The 21,481-nt window shown below is 50.1% G+C and overlaps 1 protein-coding gene across 1 annotated transcript; it reads right to left on the bottom strand.

Moving 5' to 3' along the window:
- Positions 1 to 12,149: 12,149 nt before the first annotated feature.
- On the bottom strand, positions 12,150 to 21,060 carry SSC4D (scavenger receptor cysteine rich family member with 4 domains). The gene is made up of 10 exons (XM_090276852.1): positions 20,898 to 21,060; positions 19,393 to 19,428; positions 18,841 to 19,146; positions 18,089 to 18,166; positions 16,993 to 17,307; positions 15,832 to 15,909; positions 15,200 to 15,274; positions 14,772 to 15,083; positions 13,785 to 13,862; positions 12,150 to 13,187 (listed from the first exon to the last, which is right to left on the bottom strand). The coding sequence occupies exons 1-10, from the start codon at positions 21,058 to 21,060 to the stop codon at positions 12,871 to 12,873; spliced, it is 1,758 nt and encodes a 585-aa protein (XP_090132978.1). The 3' UTR covers positions 12,150 to 12,870.
- Positions 21,061 to 21,481: the final 421 nt, after the last annotated feature.

The following is a 21,481-nucleotide window of genomic DNA, read 5'->3' as shown; positions in this document are numbered from 1 at the left end:
TGAGGAGGTTCCCCTGAGAGGCTCTGGTGGGAGATGCTATGTCTTATGGATGCTGGAATCCCCCCAGGTGAGGCAGGACCTGGAAAAGGAGGCAAACTGCAACCAGGGGCCAAAAGCCTCAGGAATGCCATGCATGGATGCCATGGGCTGTTTGAGCAAAGGGATGGTTCATAGAGCTACAAGGCCTGAGACCCAAAGTATGTGGAAAAAATTGGTGAGCCCAGCCTGTAGGGCAGCTAGTGGCTTGGACCTTCACACCTTTCAGTTCTACCTGGCACAGAGGCCCTGCCACCCTCACATCTTGCTCCCCTAACTCTGATCTCTGGAGTAGCACTTCCACCTCTGTGAGATGAAGACAATTAGAGCTTCATAACAAGGAAAGAGGTAGCCAAGGCCTTAAACAAATTGGAGCATGAACTTCAGTATTCCCATGCTTTGTAATTTTTTCATCTAGTGGGTCAAACAGATGACTGAGGAGATGCAGCAGGTAGAGTAGAGGCAACCATGATTCCTGTGTGGCTGGATGTCCTGGGTTTATTCCTGGAGCAGGGGAAGAAGAAGGTTACTCCTGGGTAGGCAGGATGCTCTAAGGCAGACAAAAACAAAAAAACAAAACAAAACAAACAAATGAACAAACAAATCCACAGATGAGAAAAGGGTAATGACAGAGACAGACATACAATGGCAGAGACATAGACCCAATAGACACACACACACGCACACACACACACACGGATCTGCCAGAGGGTCAAATGGGAAGACAGGCTGCCTGAGACAGAGACAGGGAGACAGAGCAGGCTGGCCAGGTGCCCATAGCTCATCCTGGGAGCTCCTGGGCTAGACCCAGTCAGTACAAAATAGATGACTGCTCTGGGAAGGCAGAGGCTGCCAGGCCAGGCAGGGGGCCATCTCTTCCACTTACACAACCTGCTGCAGAAAGCCCAGCCAGGTAACCCTGTTTGACCAAAGCAGGCTGAGGAATGCCTCCTGAGAACTTCCTCAAGGGCAGCAGGAGGTCCAAGGAGGGGCTGCTTTGTAGGCATGAACCCCTGCTCTGCCTTTCACCAGCTGTTAGGTTTGGTAGCCACTGAGCTCCCTGCAGTCTCGGTTCCCACCTGTCAGTGATCCTGACATTTTCACCTGCTCCACAGAGACAGGAACCTGGATAGCCTGAGGTGTTAAGGATGTCTTTTAGGTCCAAAAAGAACTTGGAAGGAATAGACAGATTCTGTTCCCAGCACCCTTTGATGGTAGTTCTAAAAGTCTGGCCAAGCAGATTGGGCTGAGGATGATGAGTCATTAGAGTAGGTTCTGACCCCAGCTCCCAGGGCTGCACAATTATTAAAATCCCACCAATTAAGGGTTCCTGTTTACCTACCCTCACACCCAAACCCCAGCACTGAACCCTTATGTTGAGTGTTAAGCCCTATCACAACAAGGAAGAAAGGATCTATTTCATTCCTCTGTCCTAACCATTCAAGGGATCTGCTCCAGGTGGTAGCCCTCCACAAGTGGACTGAAACATTCTCCTGATCACTAAGGTCACCTGCACACTGGTCTCATCCTGCCTCTCCGCCACTCATTTGCCCTTTCATTCATTCAACTGTGCAGTGCCTACAAGGTGCATAAAATCTAGAAGGTGAGATAAGTAATACGTCATGATAGGGAAAGCCCAGGACACTGGGTGAAGAAATAGAGGGGACCCATCACCCTATCCTGGCTTATCTAAATCTGTGGCCTTCAACTCCAGTTTAGTTTAAATGTTTTCTCTTCCAGAAACCTTCTCAGGACATTTACTAGGAGCTACTTCTACCTCTAAGCCTCATACATTGGGATCTTATACAAGAGCCAGAAATGTATATGCATTGTATCCCTATAGATTGTCTCCTCTTTGGAGCAGAGCCCAGATGCCATTCATCTTTGTCTCCCATCAAGCCCAGCACAGTAGGAGGGCATCAGAGTTCAATGGATACATATTAGTTATGTGTCTTTGAACCTCAAGGGAGTTCAAATTTGTATACAGTTGTGTCTTTAAGCCTCAGTCTTTTCAGTTGTAAAGTGGGGATAATAATTTTCAATTCCCAGTATGACCAGATGGAGCAAATGAGATATAGCATGCGAAGTTCCCTGGCAAGCAGGAGGCTGTGCAGCTTTGCGCAAGTGTGGGCTGTTGCTAATAATATAGCAATCTTGAGGCTGGAGCTGGACAGAGAGGCAGAGAGCAGGCGCCCCTCTGTCTGCAGTTTCTCCTGCCTGACAGTGGTGGACGGGCTCTCTGAGTCTGAAACAACCAAATGTGGGCAGCCAGACTGCAGTGGGAAGAGAAGCCAGTAGGAGCCCAAATATCCAGGTTCCAAGTTTGCCTCTAGCTCAGGGTAGGTGACCTTGGGCAGGTCAGTCCCTTCTCTGAGCATCAGTTTCTCTATCTGCCAATAAGAAATAATAACCTCTGGCTAGCAGGCAGCAGAGATGAGGTGAGGCCCTGGTGAGAGCTGGAATACATAGAAACCCCCACATCAATGTCCAAACTCTATGCGATTGTGGGGTCACAGTGAAGTCTGCACCAACTTCTTGCAGACATTACCCCTTCCCTTCCACGCCCTGACTGTGTCAGGAAGTAGCCCCTCTCCCTGGGAAACTGGGCATAATTTCTGGCCCAGAATGGTGCTCAAATATTTATTGAATAAGAGAACAAATGAACAAATAAATAAATGGGGCCCCAGGGAGGGAGTGCCACTCTAAGTCTCCAGAGGCATTAGAGCCCTCTTTGGACAGGTCAGCAATTCATCGTCTCTTCAAAGTCTCTGCCACCTCCACCAAAGTCCAAACCATTATCATTTCTCCCTGTATTGTTGCAGTAGTCTCTAAACTGGCCCTGGCTGGTTTGGCTCAGTGGATTGAGCGTCGGCCTGCGAGCTAAGTGTCGCTGGTTCGATCTTCCAGTCAGGGCACATCAGAGAAGGAAAACTCTGATTCCAAAAAACCTCCGCTGCCTTGCGGCATACCTCTTCAGGGGAAAGGCTAAGGGAGTAAACCCCGACAGAAAATCCGGAGCCGGAGTCCCTAAGGCGGTTTGACGTTGTAGTCAACACCGGCAACTCCTGCGGCGCACCTGAAGCCAAGCTGTATTGACTCCGTCTTTCCCTTGGACCCTTCAGCTGCGAAGAGAGGGGGGGTCTGCTGCATGGGCAACAGCAGACCCTCCATATCACCCTGCCCAGGCTCTGTAGCTTCAGCTTCACTGGAGAGGACACTCCAGCGACATCGCAAGATGTCGATTCAACACGGGAGGAGACATATACCGTGTCACTCCCGAGTCGGACTGCACAGCCATTCTCGGCGGTGCAGATAGACTCTTAAGAAGCTACACCATCGTCTCTCCAGACGGACGGCTGCCGACGACGACGAGTCTCCAACCTGGTTTCCCTGCTTCCATCTCATTCTCCTACTAATAGCTATCTCTTCTCTACAGGATTCCCAGAACAATCTCTTAAAAATTCAAATACTATTATGTTTCTCCTTTGCTTAAAACCCTTCAGTTAGCCCTGGCTGGTGTGGCTCAGTGTATTGAGCCCCAGCCTGTGAACAGAAAGAGCACGGGTTTGGTTCCTGGTCAGGGCACATACCTGGGTTGCTGACCAGGTCCCCAGTTGGGGGCCAGGCCAACAATGGATGTGTCTCTCAGACATTGATGTTTCTCTCTCCCTCCCTTCCCCTCTGTGTGAAAGTAAATAAATAAAATCTTTTTTAAAACCCCTTCTAGTTAGCTTTCTAGTCGTCGTCGGCAGCCGTCCGTCTCGAGAGATGATGGTGTAGCTTCTTAAGAGTCTATCTGCTTTCTAGTACCCTCAGGATAATGCCGGTAATCTTTAAGCCTATAAGGCTCTCCTTTCATCTCAATCCACCTTCTCCCTTGAATCTGTTAGAGCTAATTCTTATTTTATTCCTCCAACAAGGACAAGTTCCCTTCCCTTTCTTTATTTTCTTCCAAAAGCTTTTCATGGACCCTCCCCCAGATTAGTTAGAGAACCCTGCAAGCTGCCCCTGATTTAGCTCTCTATTCTGTTCTTTCCTATCTCAACTCTCACCAGGCTTTGGTGTACGCATTAATCTGTCTCCTGCTAGATTGTAAATTCTAGAAGAGCAGAGACCTGGTTTGCCCTGATGGGCATTTTCACCCCCTGCCTGGCACAGGAAGGGGCTCAAATACTGAGTAGCTGAGTGAACTGAAAGGAAGAAAGACTGAAAGTAGTCTTTTGAGAGTGAAATAAACTCCAACTTATAAAGACACATAAGGAGCAGAGGTGGAAAAGGGGTGTGTGTGTGTACGCGCGCGCGCGCGTAGAGGAAAGACTGGCCCAGAGAGAGGGGTGGGCACTTCAGGCCTTGCCTGACTTTGAGAAGCAAACCACCGAGATCCAGATACCACCCTCTCCACCTTGACTACATCTCAAAGGCCCTCGGGGCCAACTCTGGAGACCACAGGGGCCGCATTCTCAGTGACCCCGCACCCCCACGCTTTTGCTGGGGTACCTCTACGCAGCTGGTTGTTAAACTCAGTCCAGTGCGCATGCCTGTAAATGTTCCGGCCCGCCCCTTTCTAATTACACTTTTTTTTGAAAATTGCAATTTTAACAGGCCTCTTTCTAGATTAATCTTCCTTTCTGAAAGCTAGAGTAAAGATCCCAGCCCGGCGCGAATGGGGAGGCCAAACGCTCTTTTTCAGCTGCGAACGGCCGCTCAGACTAGAAAAGGTCCCCTTCACCCCAGGCTCTTGGGAGCTCTTCCCAACCCCTCCTTCTCGTCCTCATGTAGGCCGCACCAGGGCTCGGGGCCCAGGGGTGGGCCAGCCCCGCCCTTCCAATAGCGGAACCCTGGACTCTCCCAAAGGATCCCAGGGGTGCACCCGGGAGGGCTGGTTCGAGGGGCGGAGAGGGCGGCTCTTCTGCCTTAGGTTCCAGTCTCTCCAATCCGGAGGCTGACGCGGGGCCAGGGGTGGAGCTTCAGTTTTCACGCCGCCGGGCTCCTACTTGCTTGCCTTCCTCTCCCCTGCCCGCCCGGCTCCTCCTCACAGCACCGCCGTGACTCAGCAGGAGGGCGCGACCCAGCTGGGCCGGAAGGGCTGTCCTCATCGTCTCCTCCTGGTCCACGCCACTGGCCGCCGAGCCGGTGCCGCTGGAGGGAGGCTTCCTGGACTGAGGTGGGAGTTCCTAGTATCCGAGCTTTCTGTGTGGCTCAGAAAAACGGACGCTTCCCTGCGCCTGGTTTCCCTTCTGTACAGTGGAGGTAATGACAAACACCTCCCAGGTGGTCAAGAGACAAATTAGTATTAGTAGCAGAGTATGTGGCTTTTTGGAGTTTATCCATTCGGGGTGTAAATCCCGTCCCCTAGTTAGCTAGCTGTGTGATCCTGGTCAATCCTTCAATCCTCATGTGTAAAATCAGAGAAGGATTTTACCTCGATCTCAGGTTGTGACAGTGTACACACGGGGAGGGGAAACAAAACGACTTAAGTTTCATGGGTTGGCTGCATAATTCTAATAAGAATGGTCAGCTTGGACGAGCAAAACAAAAAGGACAATTTTGGAAAGGTAGTCCTGGAGGCTAAGCTATAGACAAGATAGTTGGACAGTTCTGCGTAAGAAATTAGCAAGAACCCAGTTGAAAAATGGGCATAGGATTTGAATAGACATTTCTCCAAAGAAGGTATAAAAATACCCAATAAGCCAAGAAAAGATATTCAACATACTCATTAGGGAAACCAAAACCAGGACATAACACTAACTTTAGCCCCTGGAATGGGGGAATAATAAGAATTGGCAAGGATGTGGAGAATTGGAGCCCTTGTGCCTTGTAGGTGGGACTGTAAAATGGTGCACCACTGTGGTAAACAGTTTGGCAGTTCCTCAAAATGTTAAGCATAGAATTACCATATAACCCAGCAATTCCACTCCTAGATGGTATATACCCAAGAGACCTGAAAACAGGTTCTCAAACAGATACATGTACAGGAATATTCATAGCACTTATTCATAGTAGCCAAAAGGTGGAAACAACCCGTGTCCATCAACAGATGACTGGATAACACAATTTGGTAAGCCCATACAAAGGAATATAATTTCACCACTAAAAGTAATGAAATACTGCCTTGGCTGATGTGGCTCAGTGGATTGAGCGCCAGCCTGCGAACCAAAGGGTCGCTGGTTTGGTTCCCAGTCAGGGCACATGCCTGGGTTGCAGACCAGGTCCCTGGCTGGGGGTAGGCGAGAGGCAACCACACATTGCCATCTCTCTCCCTTTCTCTAAAAATAAATAAACTCTTTAAAAAATAAATACAAGTAATGAAGTACTGATACCTGCTATAACCCAGATGAACCTTGAAAACATGCTAACTAAAAAAGTCAGATGTAAAAGACAGCATATTGCATGATTCCATGTCTATGAATTGTCTAGAACAGGCAAATCCATAGACAGAAAGTAGATTAGTTGTTGCCAGGGGCTGGAAGGAGTGGGAATGGATGTGAGGGTTTTTTTTTTTTTTTTTTTTTTTGGTGGGGATGATGAAATGTTCTGGAATTAAGAAGGTGGTGGTTGCACAACCCTGCAAATATACAAAAGATCTACTGAATTGTATCTTTTAAAAGAGTAAATTTTAACAATATACAGATGATGTATTATAGAATTATACCTCTGAAATCTATATAATTTTATTAACCAATGTTATCCCAATAAACTCAAAAATTTTAAAAAGAATTATAAGTGAACTTTATAGTATGTGAGTTATATTTCAATAAAGCTGTTATTTTAAAAAAGCAATGAGCAAAAATGAGGGAGTCAGATGGTTTGCAAACAAGGAATGAGAAGAAAGGAATGAGGTAGAAAGGAGGGAGGGTCCCAGCATTGGGGTAACCCTTACGGCTAGAGTAGAGAAAAATCAGTGAAAATGATCTGGGAGTATGTGTGTACATGTGTGTGTGAGAATACACAAGGGCTTTTTAAAAACAGGGTATCTAGTTTTGGCCAGTGTGGCTCGGTTGGAGCGTCATGCTGTAGCCTAAAGGTTGTGGGTTCATGCCTGGGTTGTGGGTTCAATCCCTGGTCTGGGGTGTGTATGGGAGGCAACCAATCGATGCTTCTCTCTCGAATTAATGTTTCTCAAAAAAAAAAAAAAAAAAAAAAGGCAATGAAGAAAATATCCTTAGGTGAGGATAATTAAAAAACAAAACAAAACTGGGTTTCTAATTTTAAATTTTCAGCTGCATGTTGGGCCCTTGCTCCATATCAACAGCCAAGTGTGCTACATGCACAGCATGGAATTGGTTCAAATTTTGGAATGAAAGTTTAGTCAGTGACCAGGAAAAGGGACAGTCACAGAGGAAGCAAAAGCAGGTAGGAGATTCAGAGATCAACAAAACTCAGGGGTGCTTAGCAGAATCTAAGCTCCCTAAGAATTCCCGAGATTTTTGGTAGGGATGCTAGGAATCCTACTTTAATAGGAGATACTTGGCTGGGTCCTTTTAATTAAGTCTTAAGGGACAAGGTGCTCTCAGCAAGTTGAATGAGGTGGGAGGTATTCAAGAGGTTGACATCTGGGGCATCTACATTACTCATTTTCTAATGGATTCTCATTCCCTTTAGATAAAACTCCTCCCATGGCATAGAAAGTCCTGAGTGGTCTGGTCCTTCCCAGCTTTTCTGACTCATCTCAGCATGACCCTCTTTGCTCCATTCACAATGCCCTTCTCATTGGTCCTTTTGCATGTCAGGCTAACTTCCCACACTGAAGGACCTGGAATGGCCAAAAGTTTATGACCAGCACCTTCTCACTATTGAGGCCTGGCTCAAACCTCACCTCCTCAGAGGCCTTCCCACACACCAGATTCCTACCACAACACCCTTCTTTATGTTTGCTTTTAGAGAGAGGGGAAAGGAGAAAGAGAGGGAGAGAAACATCAATGTGTGGTTGCTGCTCATGCACCCCCAGCTGGGGACCTGGCGTGCCACCTAGTCATGTGCCCTGACCGGGAATCAACCAGTGACACTTGATTCACAGGCCGACACTCAATCCACTGAGCCACAGCAGCCAGGGCTCCTTTATGTTTTTTATAGAACTAATCAGTAGGTCCAATTCTCGTGGCTATTGATTTAATGGCTTATCATCAATCTTCTCTTGAAGGTAGAACCTGGTCTACATCTCTTCTTGCTCTACAGCCCTAAAGTCCAGCATGGCACTTTGTGGAGCACCACTCCTTATGGTTTCAGGAACTGTAGTGCAAGCCATGAGCCAGGCGCCCCTGGGAGGCCTTTAAGTCTTAGCGGAAAACTGAGACTGTGTGGCAGATAGGACTGAAGGCCATGCAGAGGATTCCCATGGGAATTGGGTTTAAAGAATGCATATTATGCTTTAGAGCTTGGTCCACTTTTCTTATTTCTTAGTTAACTATAAACAGTCTGTAGCTAAAAATGTATGAAGCCTTGCACTTGATGTCAGCATGGCATCAGGATGTTTAGCAGACCCTGACATGGACTGGTCACTGTGTTCTCTATATTGATATCTATAATCAGGAAATGTCAACTGTAACCCAAGCATCTGAAAGCTTATTGATGATTCATAAGTTTTGACCTTGTATCTCCTGAATTCCCTCCTAAATAAAAGGCATGGGAGACGGAAGTTCTGCGTGCTTCTCCACTAGAGAGATTAGCAACCTTCCATTCCCCCCAGACAAAATACAGTGTCCTGGATAAATTTGTTCTGCCGTGGTCCTGAAACCTCTGCTGGACAGAGAGTTTCCAACCGTGCTGGGGCATTGGAGGCAGCTCAGCCTCAGCACTTGGCCTAGCACACAGGTGCTCCAGAAATATCTGCTTATGTCCTACTTGACAAATATTATTTGAGCACCTACTGTGTGTGAGATCCTGTGTACAAAGTTGGGCACAGCAGACCCAGCCCCAGCCCTCCAGGGCCTCCTGGGTTAGTGGAGGGTACAGGTGAGTTAGTAGTCTGCCGAGATGCAGGAGTGAGTGCTGTCACCGCGGAGGTAGAGGATGCAGATAGGGAGGGAGTGGTATTAGTGAAGGCCTCTGGAGAAAATGAAAGCCAAGACATGAGGCTAAATAAGAGTTGATTGAGGGGAAGGAGGAGAGAGGGTGATGCCTATTCCAGGCAGAGAGAACAGCATGTGCAGAGGCTTGGTGGGAAGAGAGCCCAGACATTAGAGGAATTGAAAGTAGTTCAACCTGGCTAGATCCTGGCAGCAAGTGGTGAGGGATGATGCCGAAAACACAGGCAGAGCCAGACTGTGCAGGACCTTGTAAACTGAGCTAAGGGGTTGAGGAAGAGCGCTGGGGGGCCATAAAAGGGGTTTGAGCAGAGCAGTGGCACATCAGATTTGTAAACATTAGCTCACTGTGGTATGAGGAATGGGTTGGGAGACAGGAAGACTGTGCAGAACACAGGAAGGGGTTTCAGCAGGGGAGTGGCACCATCAGATTTATAAAAATGAGACAACTTTTGTGGTATGGGGAATGGGTTACGAGACAGGAAAACAGGGAAGAAGCCATGGTAATGTTGCTGGTGGAAATGGGGTCCTTTCATGGAGTCACTAGAAAAGCATTCTGGGGACCCACATATGGGAAGATGTGGCAAGATTTACTGTGGTTGAAATGGAAGGTTATCCCAAGTTCCCAATGTCTCATTGCTGTCTGTCCTGCTGTGAAAAAAGTGCAATACTGTCTTTATCAAGCCCAGAACAAAGAACAGTGTCCAAAAATTGTGCCATTTGTTCAGTCCATATTGTCCCTGCCCGGCTAATGTGGTCTGTTCTCCAGGCTGCACTGTTGCTGTACCCAGGCTGGTGCTTGGAGTCTGAAATGTGGGGATGGAGAGAAGTGCACAAATTCCAGCAAGATTTGGGAAATAGAATCAATAGAATTTAACGATTAATTAGTTTTGGGGGCATTGTTAGGGATAATACCCAGGTTTCTAGCTTAAGCTAGTGTTTGGTACTAAACAAGGAAACCCAGATGTAGGTGTGGGTGACAAAATTCTCAGTGGGACAGGTTATTTCAGGAGACTACATGGTACTCAACTGATTGTTGAATTATTCCAAAAGTTTCTCAAGGGCAAAAGCCTTGTCTTATCTATCTGTGCGCTCCCAATCCCACTAAGCCCTCGCACATAGAACGCCAAATGTGCTGAAGAAAACAGTGACAAGAACCAGTCTTAATGATTGGCTGGAAAAAAGGTTTCAGGTAACCCCAGAGGAAAGTCTCAGTCATGATGGGTTAGGTTAGGCTGCTCTGAAAAACCCCCAATCTCAGTAGTTTACAACAGCAAATATTTATTTCTCACTCACTCTCTATGTCCATCTTGAGTCGATGAAGACTTTGCTCCAGGTGGCCCTCACTTAGGGACACAGGTTGATGGAGCCTCCACCACCTGGAATGTCACCGGTCACCTTGAAGGATGGGAATTTGGCAATTGTGTGAGGGTTCTTAAAGGCTTCTGCCTGGGGAGACACTTCCACTCAAATTTCATTGGCCAAAGCATGTCATAGGGCCACGCCTCACTTCAGGAGGGCAGGGAAATGCAAATCTACCATGTGCCAGGAAGGGGAAGAACTGCATATGTTGGTGACCAGTATTAGTGGGCATCAAGAATCTGAGCTTCTAGTCCTAGGTCCACTGTACAAATGTGGACAAGTCATTTCTCCTCTCTGAGCCTCAGTTTCCCCTGTTGGTAAAAAGGGACAATACTATTTCTCTCACAGAGCTGCTATGAACGTCAAATGAGAGATCATTGATGACAGCACTTTGTTTAGATGGGAAAGGGGACTCAAGGGGTGGAAAGCTGTGATATTTCTGAGGACAAAGGAGAGGCATATTCAAACGTGGGTATTGCTGAAGTGGCTATGACCACAGGCTAAGCAGCATCTGAGTTCAGATAGGGGTGCTGTGGGGTGGCTAGAGCATTCCTGTCCAACTTCCTGAATTCTTAAGCACTTTCATTTCTTTTTTTCCTTCAGCCCTCATCTCTCCAAATGACATAGCGGGTCTCAGGGAGCTCCCTAACAAATGGAGACAAAGCCATTACTGCCAAGAGCAGATGGAGTTTGGAGCTAAAGTATCTGCCTCCCTCTTGGCTGGGAGCCAGGACCCAGGTTTAGAGCCTGTGGGAGGCAAAATAATGGCCCCCAAAGATGTCCACATCCTGATCCCTGGAGCTCCTGATTATGTTATTTTACATGGCTAAAGGAATTGTGCAAATGTGATTAAATTAAGGACCTTGAGATGGAGAGCTTATCCTGGATTATCCAGGTGGGTCTAACATAATCACAAGAAGCTTTACAGGATGGAAGAGGGAGGCAGAAGAGTCAGGAGAGGCGACTGAGATGGCAGAAGCAGCAGTCAGAATGATGTAATTGCTGGCTGGAAGGAAGTCATGAGCAGGCATGGAATGCAGGCAGCCTCTAGAAGCTGGTAAAGGTAAGGAAACAGAATTTTCCCCAGAGCCTCCAGAAAGAACACTACTCTGCATACACCTTGAACTTAGCCCATTTCGGACTAGTGAACTCAAGAACTATAAGATAATCAATTTGTATTTTTAGCCACTTAGTTTGTGGTCTTTTGGTATAGTGGCTATAGAAAATTAATGCAGAGCCTGTGGGCTGGAGCTGGAGGGCAGAGGCTTGCGCCAGACAGTTGCTACTGGCAAGACCTCAGGGTTGAGAGAAGCTCTGGCAGGATCCCCTAGTTCTCTGCCCCTGGAACTGCAAGTAAGGTGCCCCCAAAGCAGCCTCTGGGGAAGCCCCAATGCTGTTCCTGTCCTCCTTATCTGCTTTCCTGCCTCCTCTCAATTTTTTCTGTTCTAGTAATTCTACCACCTTGCTATGTGACTTTGAGCTGACCCCTTCCTTTTGCAGGACCTAGATTTCTCTATATGTAAAAAGAAAGCAGGAATGAGCTAGGAGACCCTCCAGAGCCATTCCTGGCCTGACACTGAGTCAGCATTTCCAGGATGTGATGGGCCTTCAGAGAGGTCTCTGATGATGCTGTTGAACTGTCCTCCAACCTCAAGCCTCCAGAGAGTCCTCACCAGAGTCTTTCCTGCTGCCACAAACAATGCACTTGTGCCCAAACACTGACCTCAGTTAAAAGACAGGGGGGACAATGTTTTATTGACTTGGCACCTATGAATGGGTGGCTACAGGCCCCCATGGTTCTTTGCTATTGCAAAGTGGAGGCTCTGTGGTGGGGGCAGCATAAATCAGAGATGCTGGTTCCAGCTGCAGGGAGGGGCCACTGTCCCTGCTTTGGCCCCTCCAGTCCCCTTGTCCAGCCGAGCACCATCTGAGTCTGAGCCCTCATGGAACAAACTAGGGCAACGACCCAGGTTCTTCTACAGCCCCAGGCAGGCTAAGGTAAAAGCTGCAGGCCTCTCTTGCCTTCCCTCTTCTTGGGGATCCCAAGATGGGTGGGGGGAAGGGAGATACCGCAGTTTCAGAGAGCCCCTGAACCTCCTGGACTAGGTTCCAGGAAGGCAGGATCAGGGGTGTTGTAACTGGGGCCCCACCAAAGAGGAGAGTTAGAAATCATTCCCAACCCCGATTTTCTGTTTTGGCTGAGCAGAAAGTGGGAGTTTTCATTGAACTGGACCCACAACAGTTGATAATAGATGAGGTCACACAATAAGTTGATGGGATAGAGCCAGGCTGCCCCATGCACGACCACACCACCAGGGCAGACTCTCTCCCAGGCAAGGGGTGGGAAGGGCTGAGTGAACTGCAGTTAACACAGGAGGAAGACTTCCTGAAAGAAGAGGGGCAGGCCACAGTAGGTTCCCAGAAAAGGTAGTCTGCAGAGCGGGCTGAGTCACAACGGTCGGCACAGGACACTGGCATCCTCACTGTGGTCACAGTTGTGGGCATCCCAGCGGATATGAGAGCAGAGCAGAAGGGCACTCTCATCCCCACGGCACTTGACATTGTCCAGGAGGATAGGGCCTCGGCCTGGGCCAAAGTGGGCCTCTCCAGGAGCTGCCAGAGCCTGGCCACAGCCCAGCTGGTGGCACAGGACACCAGCTGCCCGCAGGTCCCAAGCATCATCACAAACAGTGCCCCACCGCTGTCCTAGGAAGAGCTCTACACGCCCCTCGCATCGGTGGGCTCCATTGGCCAGACGTAGGTGCCCTGTAGGGGGACAAAGCTGAAATATAGAAGGTGCTGACTCATGCCAGGCCACTCCCAAGCAAGCCCAGGGAATGGGGTAGAGGAGGTCAAGGGGCAAAGGGTGTTGATCTGAGACACAGCACTGCCCTGGCAGCTAGTGGACAAGGGCAGACAAATGAGATTATTAAATAGAGTGCTCTGAGCATGTTGGGTTCCGTGTTTGCTCTCTCCTTAGTCCTCTGTTCATAGTCCCAGTACCTCAGCCCCAAGACTACTCTCTGGAGACTGTGATTGTATTCTCTTAAGTTATCATTGCCTCCCTTCACCCCCTGGACTCTCCCAGCTAAAAAGTGAATTCTTTCATTTCTCTCCTCAGAAAAGGAGCCCTATCCCCTCATTTTGGTCCAGTTTCTAAAAATTTCTAATTCCTCTATCTTAAAACCCACCTGCCTCTCTCTGGACATCATACCTCTATTAATGAGACTTGAGATGAGCACAAAAGGACAAAGGTACCAGGACATGGTACAAATCTTCTGAGCTTCATAAACCCAGGTTGTGACCTCCCCTGATTCTGGTCCTTATGCCTCTACCTCCCTCGTAGGGCTTGTGGGCACTTACCGTCCCTGGGCCGAGGAGTGGGAACTCGGGTGGTCTCAGAACCATCCTGCTGGACTGGCAGTCCTAGTTCCTCTGGGTCTTGATCAGCAAGGACAAAGAAAAAGAGGTGGCTGTAACATTGAGGAACATGTTCCGTGAGGCCAGATCACCTCCTACCCATCAAGCGAAGCCTGATCTAGGGATAAAGGACTTCACAGGACCTTGAAGAAGAACTGCTCCTTGCCCCTTGGGTCAGAAATGGTGATTGTGTTTCTCGCACCCTGAGTCCCAAAGCAGAATCCTTTGTACCCACCCTACCCTTTGTGGCCGAGGCACCAAACCAGGATGAAGATATTAATTCCCACACCAAGCAATGAATTGAGCATTTTAAAATGCGTAAGACTCTGCGAATACTCCTTTCCACTTATTCCTCCCACACCTCCCGAAAGCTGATCAACTCTTACTTTATTAAAGCTTTGAGGGTACTTAATTCAGAAGAGCAATAGCGCCCCGGCCCCGCCCTTTATAGACTTTCAGCATTCATCCCTGCTCTCGGCTCGCTCACCTCGTGCCCCGCCCTTCACTGCGGCAGATCGCACACCCGGGCCCCGCCCTTGCTCGCACAGCGGCGGAGTGCGTTGATGGGCGGGCTCCGCCTCTTTGCGGAGTGCGCGTCCTCTCGGGCCCCGCCTACGTTGCAGAGCTGCGGCGGGTCTTCACGCGCAGCCCCTCCCATTACTCAACAGATTCCACCCCGCCCGTGCTGCAGTGCGTGCCTACATGCGAACTCGCTCATTTTCCAGATCCTGCCTTGTCCCGCCCATGCCGCCGTATGCACCTGCGCGCGCCCATGCTGCGGCGGGTGCCTAGGCGCGGCCCCTCCCATTTCCCCAATCCTGCTTTATCCCGCCCGCAGAGCAGTATGATTTTGCGCACAGCCCGGCCCACGGTGCACTTCCTGGCCCGCGCGGTTGTTCGCCCCTGTGCGCCGTCCCGCGGCGACCTTACCTGAGCAGAGTGCTCCCGCATCCTCGTGGTGGCCGCAGTTGTGCTGACCCCAACCCAGGTGGAAGCAGTCGCTCAGGTGGGCTTCTGTGCCGGCGCAGCCCACATTGTCCAGCAGCACCGGGCCGCGGCCGTAGCCGAAGTAACCGAGGCCCGTGGCACCCAGCGCAGGCCCGCATCCCGCTTCGCGACAGGCCACACGCGCATCCGCGAAATCCCAGTCATCGTCGCACACGGTGCCCCAGCCTCCGGCGTACATAACCTCCACGCGGCCGCGGCATGGCCCCGGGCCGCCCACCAGCCGCAGCCGCCCGCCTGCAGGGCGCACAGGCCCGCGGCCAGAGGGGCTGGGCTGGAGCCACTCGCTCCCGGGCAGTGCCCCAGCCCCATCCTTTCCTACCCCCGCATGGAATCCCTGCTCTGCCACTTACTTTTCTTTCCCGCAGCCAAGGAGGCTGTGGTGAACAGTGCTGTCTCTCTGGATGGCAGGGCACCAAGTCTTGTAGCTGCGGAGACAGGGCACCTAGATGGAGCATTTGAAGAGGACAAGGAGGCCTCCAAGCCTCCAGCAGGGCGCTGGGTACCCTACTGAGATCTCCCAACTGTACCACGCCTGTACCCCACACTCAGCCTCAACTTTATAGAGTCACCATGTTGATTGGCTTGGTGGGGTCCTAAATCAGGAAACGATCAGAATGAACCAAACCCTATTTCCAGGCATTATCCTAAATTCAATCCCAATGGAATAATTTCCAAATTTTCAAATGTACTTCTATCCTTAATTCTGCCTTTATCTGAACCCTCTCACAAGGACTCTCAGTTTCCAAATTTGCTTTGAAGAAATCTCTTACTACTTTTCCCCACCTTAGTGAACTTTTCAGAGGTCTGGATTTTATCCTTGCTCTACCAGCTCCTCTGTTCTCTCACCCATCTCTACTATCTAGCCACAAGCTCTGGCCTTCTAGTCAGGGTCCCCTTCCTGTGGATCCAAACAGCTTTCTCAATTCCCAGCCCTACCCACCTTGCCCCTAACATTCTAGCAGGCTCAGGCTGGGCTCCTTACCCTCTGGCTCTGTGTGCAAGGCCCAGTCCTCTCTTGTAGCTGAGGGTGGCAGTGCTGTGAGAGTTGGGGGGCCTAGGACTAGAGAAGGAGAGAAGGGAGCAGGGTCAGAGGCTAAAGTTCTAGTGCCTGGTCAGCCTTGGGCTGTCAGGACGATAGAAGGGTTTCACTGAAGAAGACAAGATTTTACTTCTAGAGCTGGGGACTTAGCCCCAGCTGAGGTCCAGGAGGCCTGCCCCACTTTGACAATGGTTGTAATTCACGTTGTACAGGTGTACACATCACAGTTTATACAGGACTTTCTCACACATGCTTTCGTTTCTTTCCAAAGTTCTCAGAAATCCAGTGTGTGTCCAAAATAGGAGACAGAAGTCTTGCCCACAGAGGAGGACCATGTATAGTCCTGAAAGGCTTGCAGAATGAAACTCATTATCCCTATCTTACAGATAAAATAGGACTAGAAAGGGCAAGGGGCATGCCTGAGGCATTGCAGCAAGGTGAGTTGTGACTTTGCCAGGATTCACTGCACACCCATGGGTATGGCTCTGGCTCACTGGGCCCCAACTTTCCCATCTATAAACTGGGAATGATGGCCCCTGGGTTTGCTGTGAGGCATGGGCACACATTTCATATCTTGTAGAGTGGGATCCATCTGTGAAGTGCCATTATTGGCCTTACTATTCGTATTTGCTCAGAAAACCTCTCAAATGGAGAGGGGCAAGGTGGGGAGAAATATAAGAGCATCAGGATTAAAGAAGGCTGTGCAGACTACTTCTGGGGACATACGTGGGCTACAATGGAGTATTTCTGAGACAGTTTTAGAGTTCTATTACTTTGAAGTATTCCATGAAGAGTACATAAAACATGCCCGAAAATTCCGCAGGCATTCCTGGGATACTGCTATAATTCTGGAATATTGGTAGAGCAATACTGTAGTATTGCACAGCTGTGGAGCTCACCACAAAGAGTACTGGGGTTTTCTGAGGCACTTCTAGAGCAGATCTGCGATATTAAAAGTAATTTCGGGGCCTTCCTGGATTACTCTGGGAAACACAGACAGCCACCAACGCCCTCCCAGCCCAAGACCCACTTAATTAAGCTCCTCCTGCGTCAGGACACAGCCTGCTCCCTCCCACCGGCCCGCCGCACTTCCGGAGCCCGCACCTGCGCAGAACGCTCCGGCGTCCTCGTGGTGGCCGCAGTTGTGCACGCCCCAGCCCAGGCTCTGGCAGGCTGCCAGGCGGGGCTCGCCGCCTTCACAGTGCACGTTGTCCAGCAGGATGTGTCCCGTGCCATAGCCGAAGAAGGCGTTAGTGGTGGCTGCCAGGGCCTCCCCACAGCCCAGCTGGCGGCAGACCACGGTGGCGTCTGGCAGTCCCCAGTCATCGTCACACACGGTTCCCCACAGGCCGCCGTGCAGGATCTCCACTCGGCCCTGACACGGGCCAGCGCCCCCTACCAGGCGCACACTGCCCTCACCTGGTGAGGGTGGGGACAGGGGAGGGGGCAAGGAGCAAATCCCATAGGGCTCTGCCTCCCAACCCCTCCCAATCCAGCGCACTTCTACAATGTCCTAGGCCTGCCCTATACCCACAGCGCACGGTGCTCCAGAACTAAAACCCTGGGGGAGCTACTAACTCTCTCCCAAGGCACTGTCTCCTTACAGCCCCGACTGGGGATGGTTTGTGGAATCAGTGGACAGATTGGCTTTGACTGTGTCACTTCCGGCCTAAAAGCACCCCTCCCTGCCCTTGTCCACGCTCTGGCTCTCGTAAGTGGCTAGGTTGTGTTGCTTCCGCATTTAAGGCTGCAGTGAAAGCCTTCTCACCTTCCCAGGTGCAGCACCAACAACTTTTCTTTCAGCAAGCCCTGCCTGGTCTCTGTTGGATGAGACCCTCTTCCTCTTCTGGACTTCCTGGCCTTTTTTCTGTTCCTTTTTTGGGTTACTTTTCATTTTCTTGTTCTACATCATTATCAGTATTCCTGTGCATATCTGACTTTCCCATTAGATTAAGCTCCAGTGCTCAACTCTCACTTTCTCCAACCCTGTGTTGACTGTTTTTATCGTTCCACAGGAATGAATCCTCTTTCCCTATCCAGGTGAGCTGCTAGAGGGGGTACAGGGGGCACAGTGGGGAGGGGGAATGACCAAACTTAGCCATCCGTAATCCCTCCCTTTCTGTCTAGGGTCGGTCTCTGAGACTGTTCCCTGGGTCCCTCTCCTAAGACTGAGTTGGGCCTGGACGTTGCCCTTACTTACCATTCCCATTCCTGGGAGTTGTAGGGGGCACTATACTGGTTAACACTTTCTTCGTTGGGGGCTGAGTGGGCAAGAACTCTGGAAAGGAAGGGAAGAGGACAAATGGATCTGTCTGTTTTTCATTCTCACACTCACAGGTGTATGAGTGGAAGGGCATGGATCCCTAAGGTACCTTCTCCTCGGGGTCTCTGGCCACACAAAGAATCAAAGCCAGGGGTATGAGTGGTGAAAGAGCCCTCTGCATCCAGAAAGCAGTAGCCCTAGAGGAATTCTTTTAGTTCTTAAGCAGCATCACATCACTTGAGAAAGGTAAGTTTTCAGGCCCCACCCAGACCTGCAGAATCAGACACTCTGAACCTTCTGGGGGATTTTCTTGAAAATTAAAACCACTGCTCTCAAGATCAAAGCCTCTCAGTGATTTCTACTTTAACTATGCCAAGTGGACTTATGGCCAGTGTTGATCCCAGTCATCTGGTTTTAAAAAGGGGAAGGGGGCTTTGCTGGAACAGCCAAAGCCCTACATGGAAGGAGTAATGCTGGGTTTTGACCACAGTCACACGATGAACCAGAAGCACCACTAGGGCCCAGGGCTTCTGACAGCAAGCCTGGGGCTCTTCCCCAATACCGTGCAGTGTAGCCACTGCCTCAGTCTTCTACATGGAAGAGTGTTACTGCTGGGAAGCCCCTTCATTTATCTAGCCTTCAGCACTGCTGCCTGACACTGCCCTCCTAGGTCACAGGGCTCTGCTCACCATCACACAGGACAGCCACATCCTCGTAGTGAAAGCAGTTGTGGACTCCCCAGCCTCGGCTGCCGCACTCGCTCAGAGCAGCTTCCTGCCCGCGGCAGTCCACGTTGTCCAGCAGGATTGGGCCTCGGCCCTGGCCAAAGGCAAGGGGCCGCGGCACAGGCAGCGCCAGGCCGCAGCCCAGCTGACGACATACCACATTGGCGTCTACCACGTCCCAGTCATCGTCACAGACGCTGCCCCAGGAGCCACTGTGCAGGACCTCCAGGCGACCCCGGCAGCGGCTTGGACCCCCCACCAGCCTCAGTTCTGTGGAGAGGGTTGAGCTGGCACCAGGGGGATCCCTGGGTCCAACCTACAGGAGGCCCACCTTTCCATGAAGTTATGGGAGCCTTGGGAACAGTCCCTTTTAGGTCTTATTTCTCACTTTCTATAAAACGGGGAGACAGGCACAATCCCTTTGGGGGCGTCTCAAATAATGGAGGTCTTCTGTCTGAACATCTGAGTTCCTGGGGTCAGGACAGGGGTGGGGGAGGAAGGAGTAGGGGCACCTACCTGGAAAGGGCAGTGGGGTGGGCTGTAGGGCACTGGCTGAAACAGAGTGAGGAGAGCATTGGCCCCTCCCCCCCTCCCTTTGCTGCCTGGCCCTGGGAGTACAGCCTCCCCTCCCACCATGGTCCTTACCATTATCTCCCTCCTCTTCACTATTCTCATCTTCTCTTTCCCTGACTGTTCCAGTTGGTCTCCTTGCTTCACCCCTTTCCCATTGGTCCATGGACCACCCCAGAGAGATCTGCCTAAGATACAGATTTGCTTATCCCACTCCACTGCTAAATTTCTCAAAGACTCCCCATTTCTTATAGGAGTCCCAGCCACTGAACTTCCTCTACAAAGCCTTCTCATATCTCCTGACCAGTCTCACCTTACTTCTTTAATATGCCATCAATCTTGTCTGCAGGACTTTAATCATGCAGTCTCTTCTGCTTGAATAGTTCTGGCCAATGCTGCTCATTATAGTTCTTTAGAGACTTCAAGACCCAGCTTGGAGCCCTCTCCTTCAGAAAGCTTTCCTGGAGCTCTCAGCTCTAAGTGCTCTCTACTCCCTCTGAATCCCTGGGCATCATATACATGCCCCTTTCCAGGCATTCTGCCCGGTGATGTGGCCATGCCTGTCTCACCTCGGTGTTGCCCAGAGCCTGTTACTCAGCAGATGCTCGGTAGTTCTGCCTTAAGTGTGCAAACTAGTTTTGAGATTCATTATGATTGTTCCAAAAGCTTTACCTAGATGAGTCCATCTGCATCAGCTCTCATGTATGTACATGTCAGGCACTGTGCTCACTGCTTTATGTGGCCTGGTTCACTTAATCATTAGGACAACTTATAAGATAGGTAGGATTTTGCAGATGGGGAAACTTCAGGCTTAGTGAGGTTAGGCAACTTGCTCAAGGTCATACAACAAATGGTAGAACTGGTATTCCAACCAAAATAACCACACTCTTTTTCACCATACAATTCTGAGTATACATGGCTTGGCAGGTGGGGCAGAAACAAGGAAACTGGCCTAGCATGGGAAATTGAAAACTCCATAATAGCCCACTTCTGCACAGAGTATTGTTTAGACACTTTCACATACATTGTCTCAGAGAATCGTTACAACAATTCTCAGAGACATGTACTAAGGTACCCATTTTACAGATGAAGAAACTGAGACTTGGTTTCTTCTTTTTTAAGTTAGAATGGTCCCTAGGTCACTTGATTCCATCTATTCTACCAGCTACCTTTCCAACAGCCATTGATAAGCCCACCCCCACTCCCTCCTTCCCTGTTTCCAATGGCCCCTAACTGCCCATACTCTCTGTACATTGGTCCCTCACCTCTAGCACTGAGCCCTCCATTTCCCCAACTCAGACCCGTAGCTGTCATCAATCCTGGACAAATGTCAGAGCTGGAAAGAATATTGGAAACCACCTCACTTACAAACCACCTCCCACCATAATTTTAGAGCTGGGAAAATAGAGCCAGAAACAGAAATGGTTGGGGGTTAGGGGGACAGCACTCACCCAGTGGCAAGAGGAGGAGGAAGGATAGGGCTGGGGGGATGGGTGCAGGGGCTGTACTCCTGTCTCCAGGCCTCCACCCCATGCTCTGATCTGGTTGGGGACCAATTTGAATTTCTGCTTCCTTGTGTGTCCAGTCAGTCAGTGGCCTTTCTGATGGTTCCATCGTGGAGCTGATGGAGAAGTCACAGCAGGAACATCTGGAATTAGAAATCCCAAATCACTTCTTTCAGCTGGAAGGGCCTAGTGAGAGCTTCAGGGGAAAGTGACATTTTCACTTGGATTTGGCATTCTGAGTGGAGGCAGCAGGAGCAACAGCTGGGAGATGAGAAGGAAGGGAGCACAGATGGGAGCTAACGAGGAGTTAGGTCAGGCTGGAGCAGAGAGCATGTGAGAGCGAATGGTGGGAGGTGAGGTTGGAGGGCTGCCTAGGCCCAAGCCCAGACAGGCCACGCAGCTGTGCCCAGGGCTGAGTTCATCCTCCAGGGCAGTGCATCCCAAGGACTGGTGTTCGTGCCATAGGGGTAATGCACATAAATTTAGGGGGAGATAGATGAACATATATTGTTTTATTTTCATTGCTTTTT

The sequence above is a fragment of the Furipterus horrens genome, unplaced genomic scaffold (genome assembly GCF_987537825.1).
Source record: "Furipterus horrens unplaced genomic scaffold, mFurHor1.1.pri manual_scaffold_5, whole genome shotgun sequence".
Lineage (NCBI taxonomy): Eukaryota > Metazoa > Chordata > Mammalia > Chiroptera > Furipteridae > Furipterus > Furipterus horrens.
This window is presented reverse-complemented; position numbering and strand designations above follow the sequence as displayed.

Excerpts from the sequence above, each read along its gene's own strand:
- SSC4D (XM_090276852.1), bottom strand. The coding sequence starts at position 21,060 with ATGGAACCATCAGAAAGGCCACTGACTGACTGGACACACAAGGAAGCA. Across the intron at positions 19,429-20,897 it reads CCTCCTCCTCTTGCCACTGG|CCAGTGCCCTACAGCCCACC; the intron begins GTGAGTGCTGTC and ends ACTCTGTTTCAG. Across the intron at positions 18,167-18,840 it reads TGTGGCTGTCCTGTGTGATG|AGTTCTTGCCCACTCAGCCC; the intron begins GTGAGCAGAGCC and ends CTTCCTTTCCAG.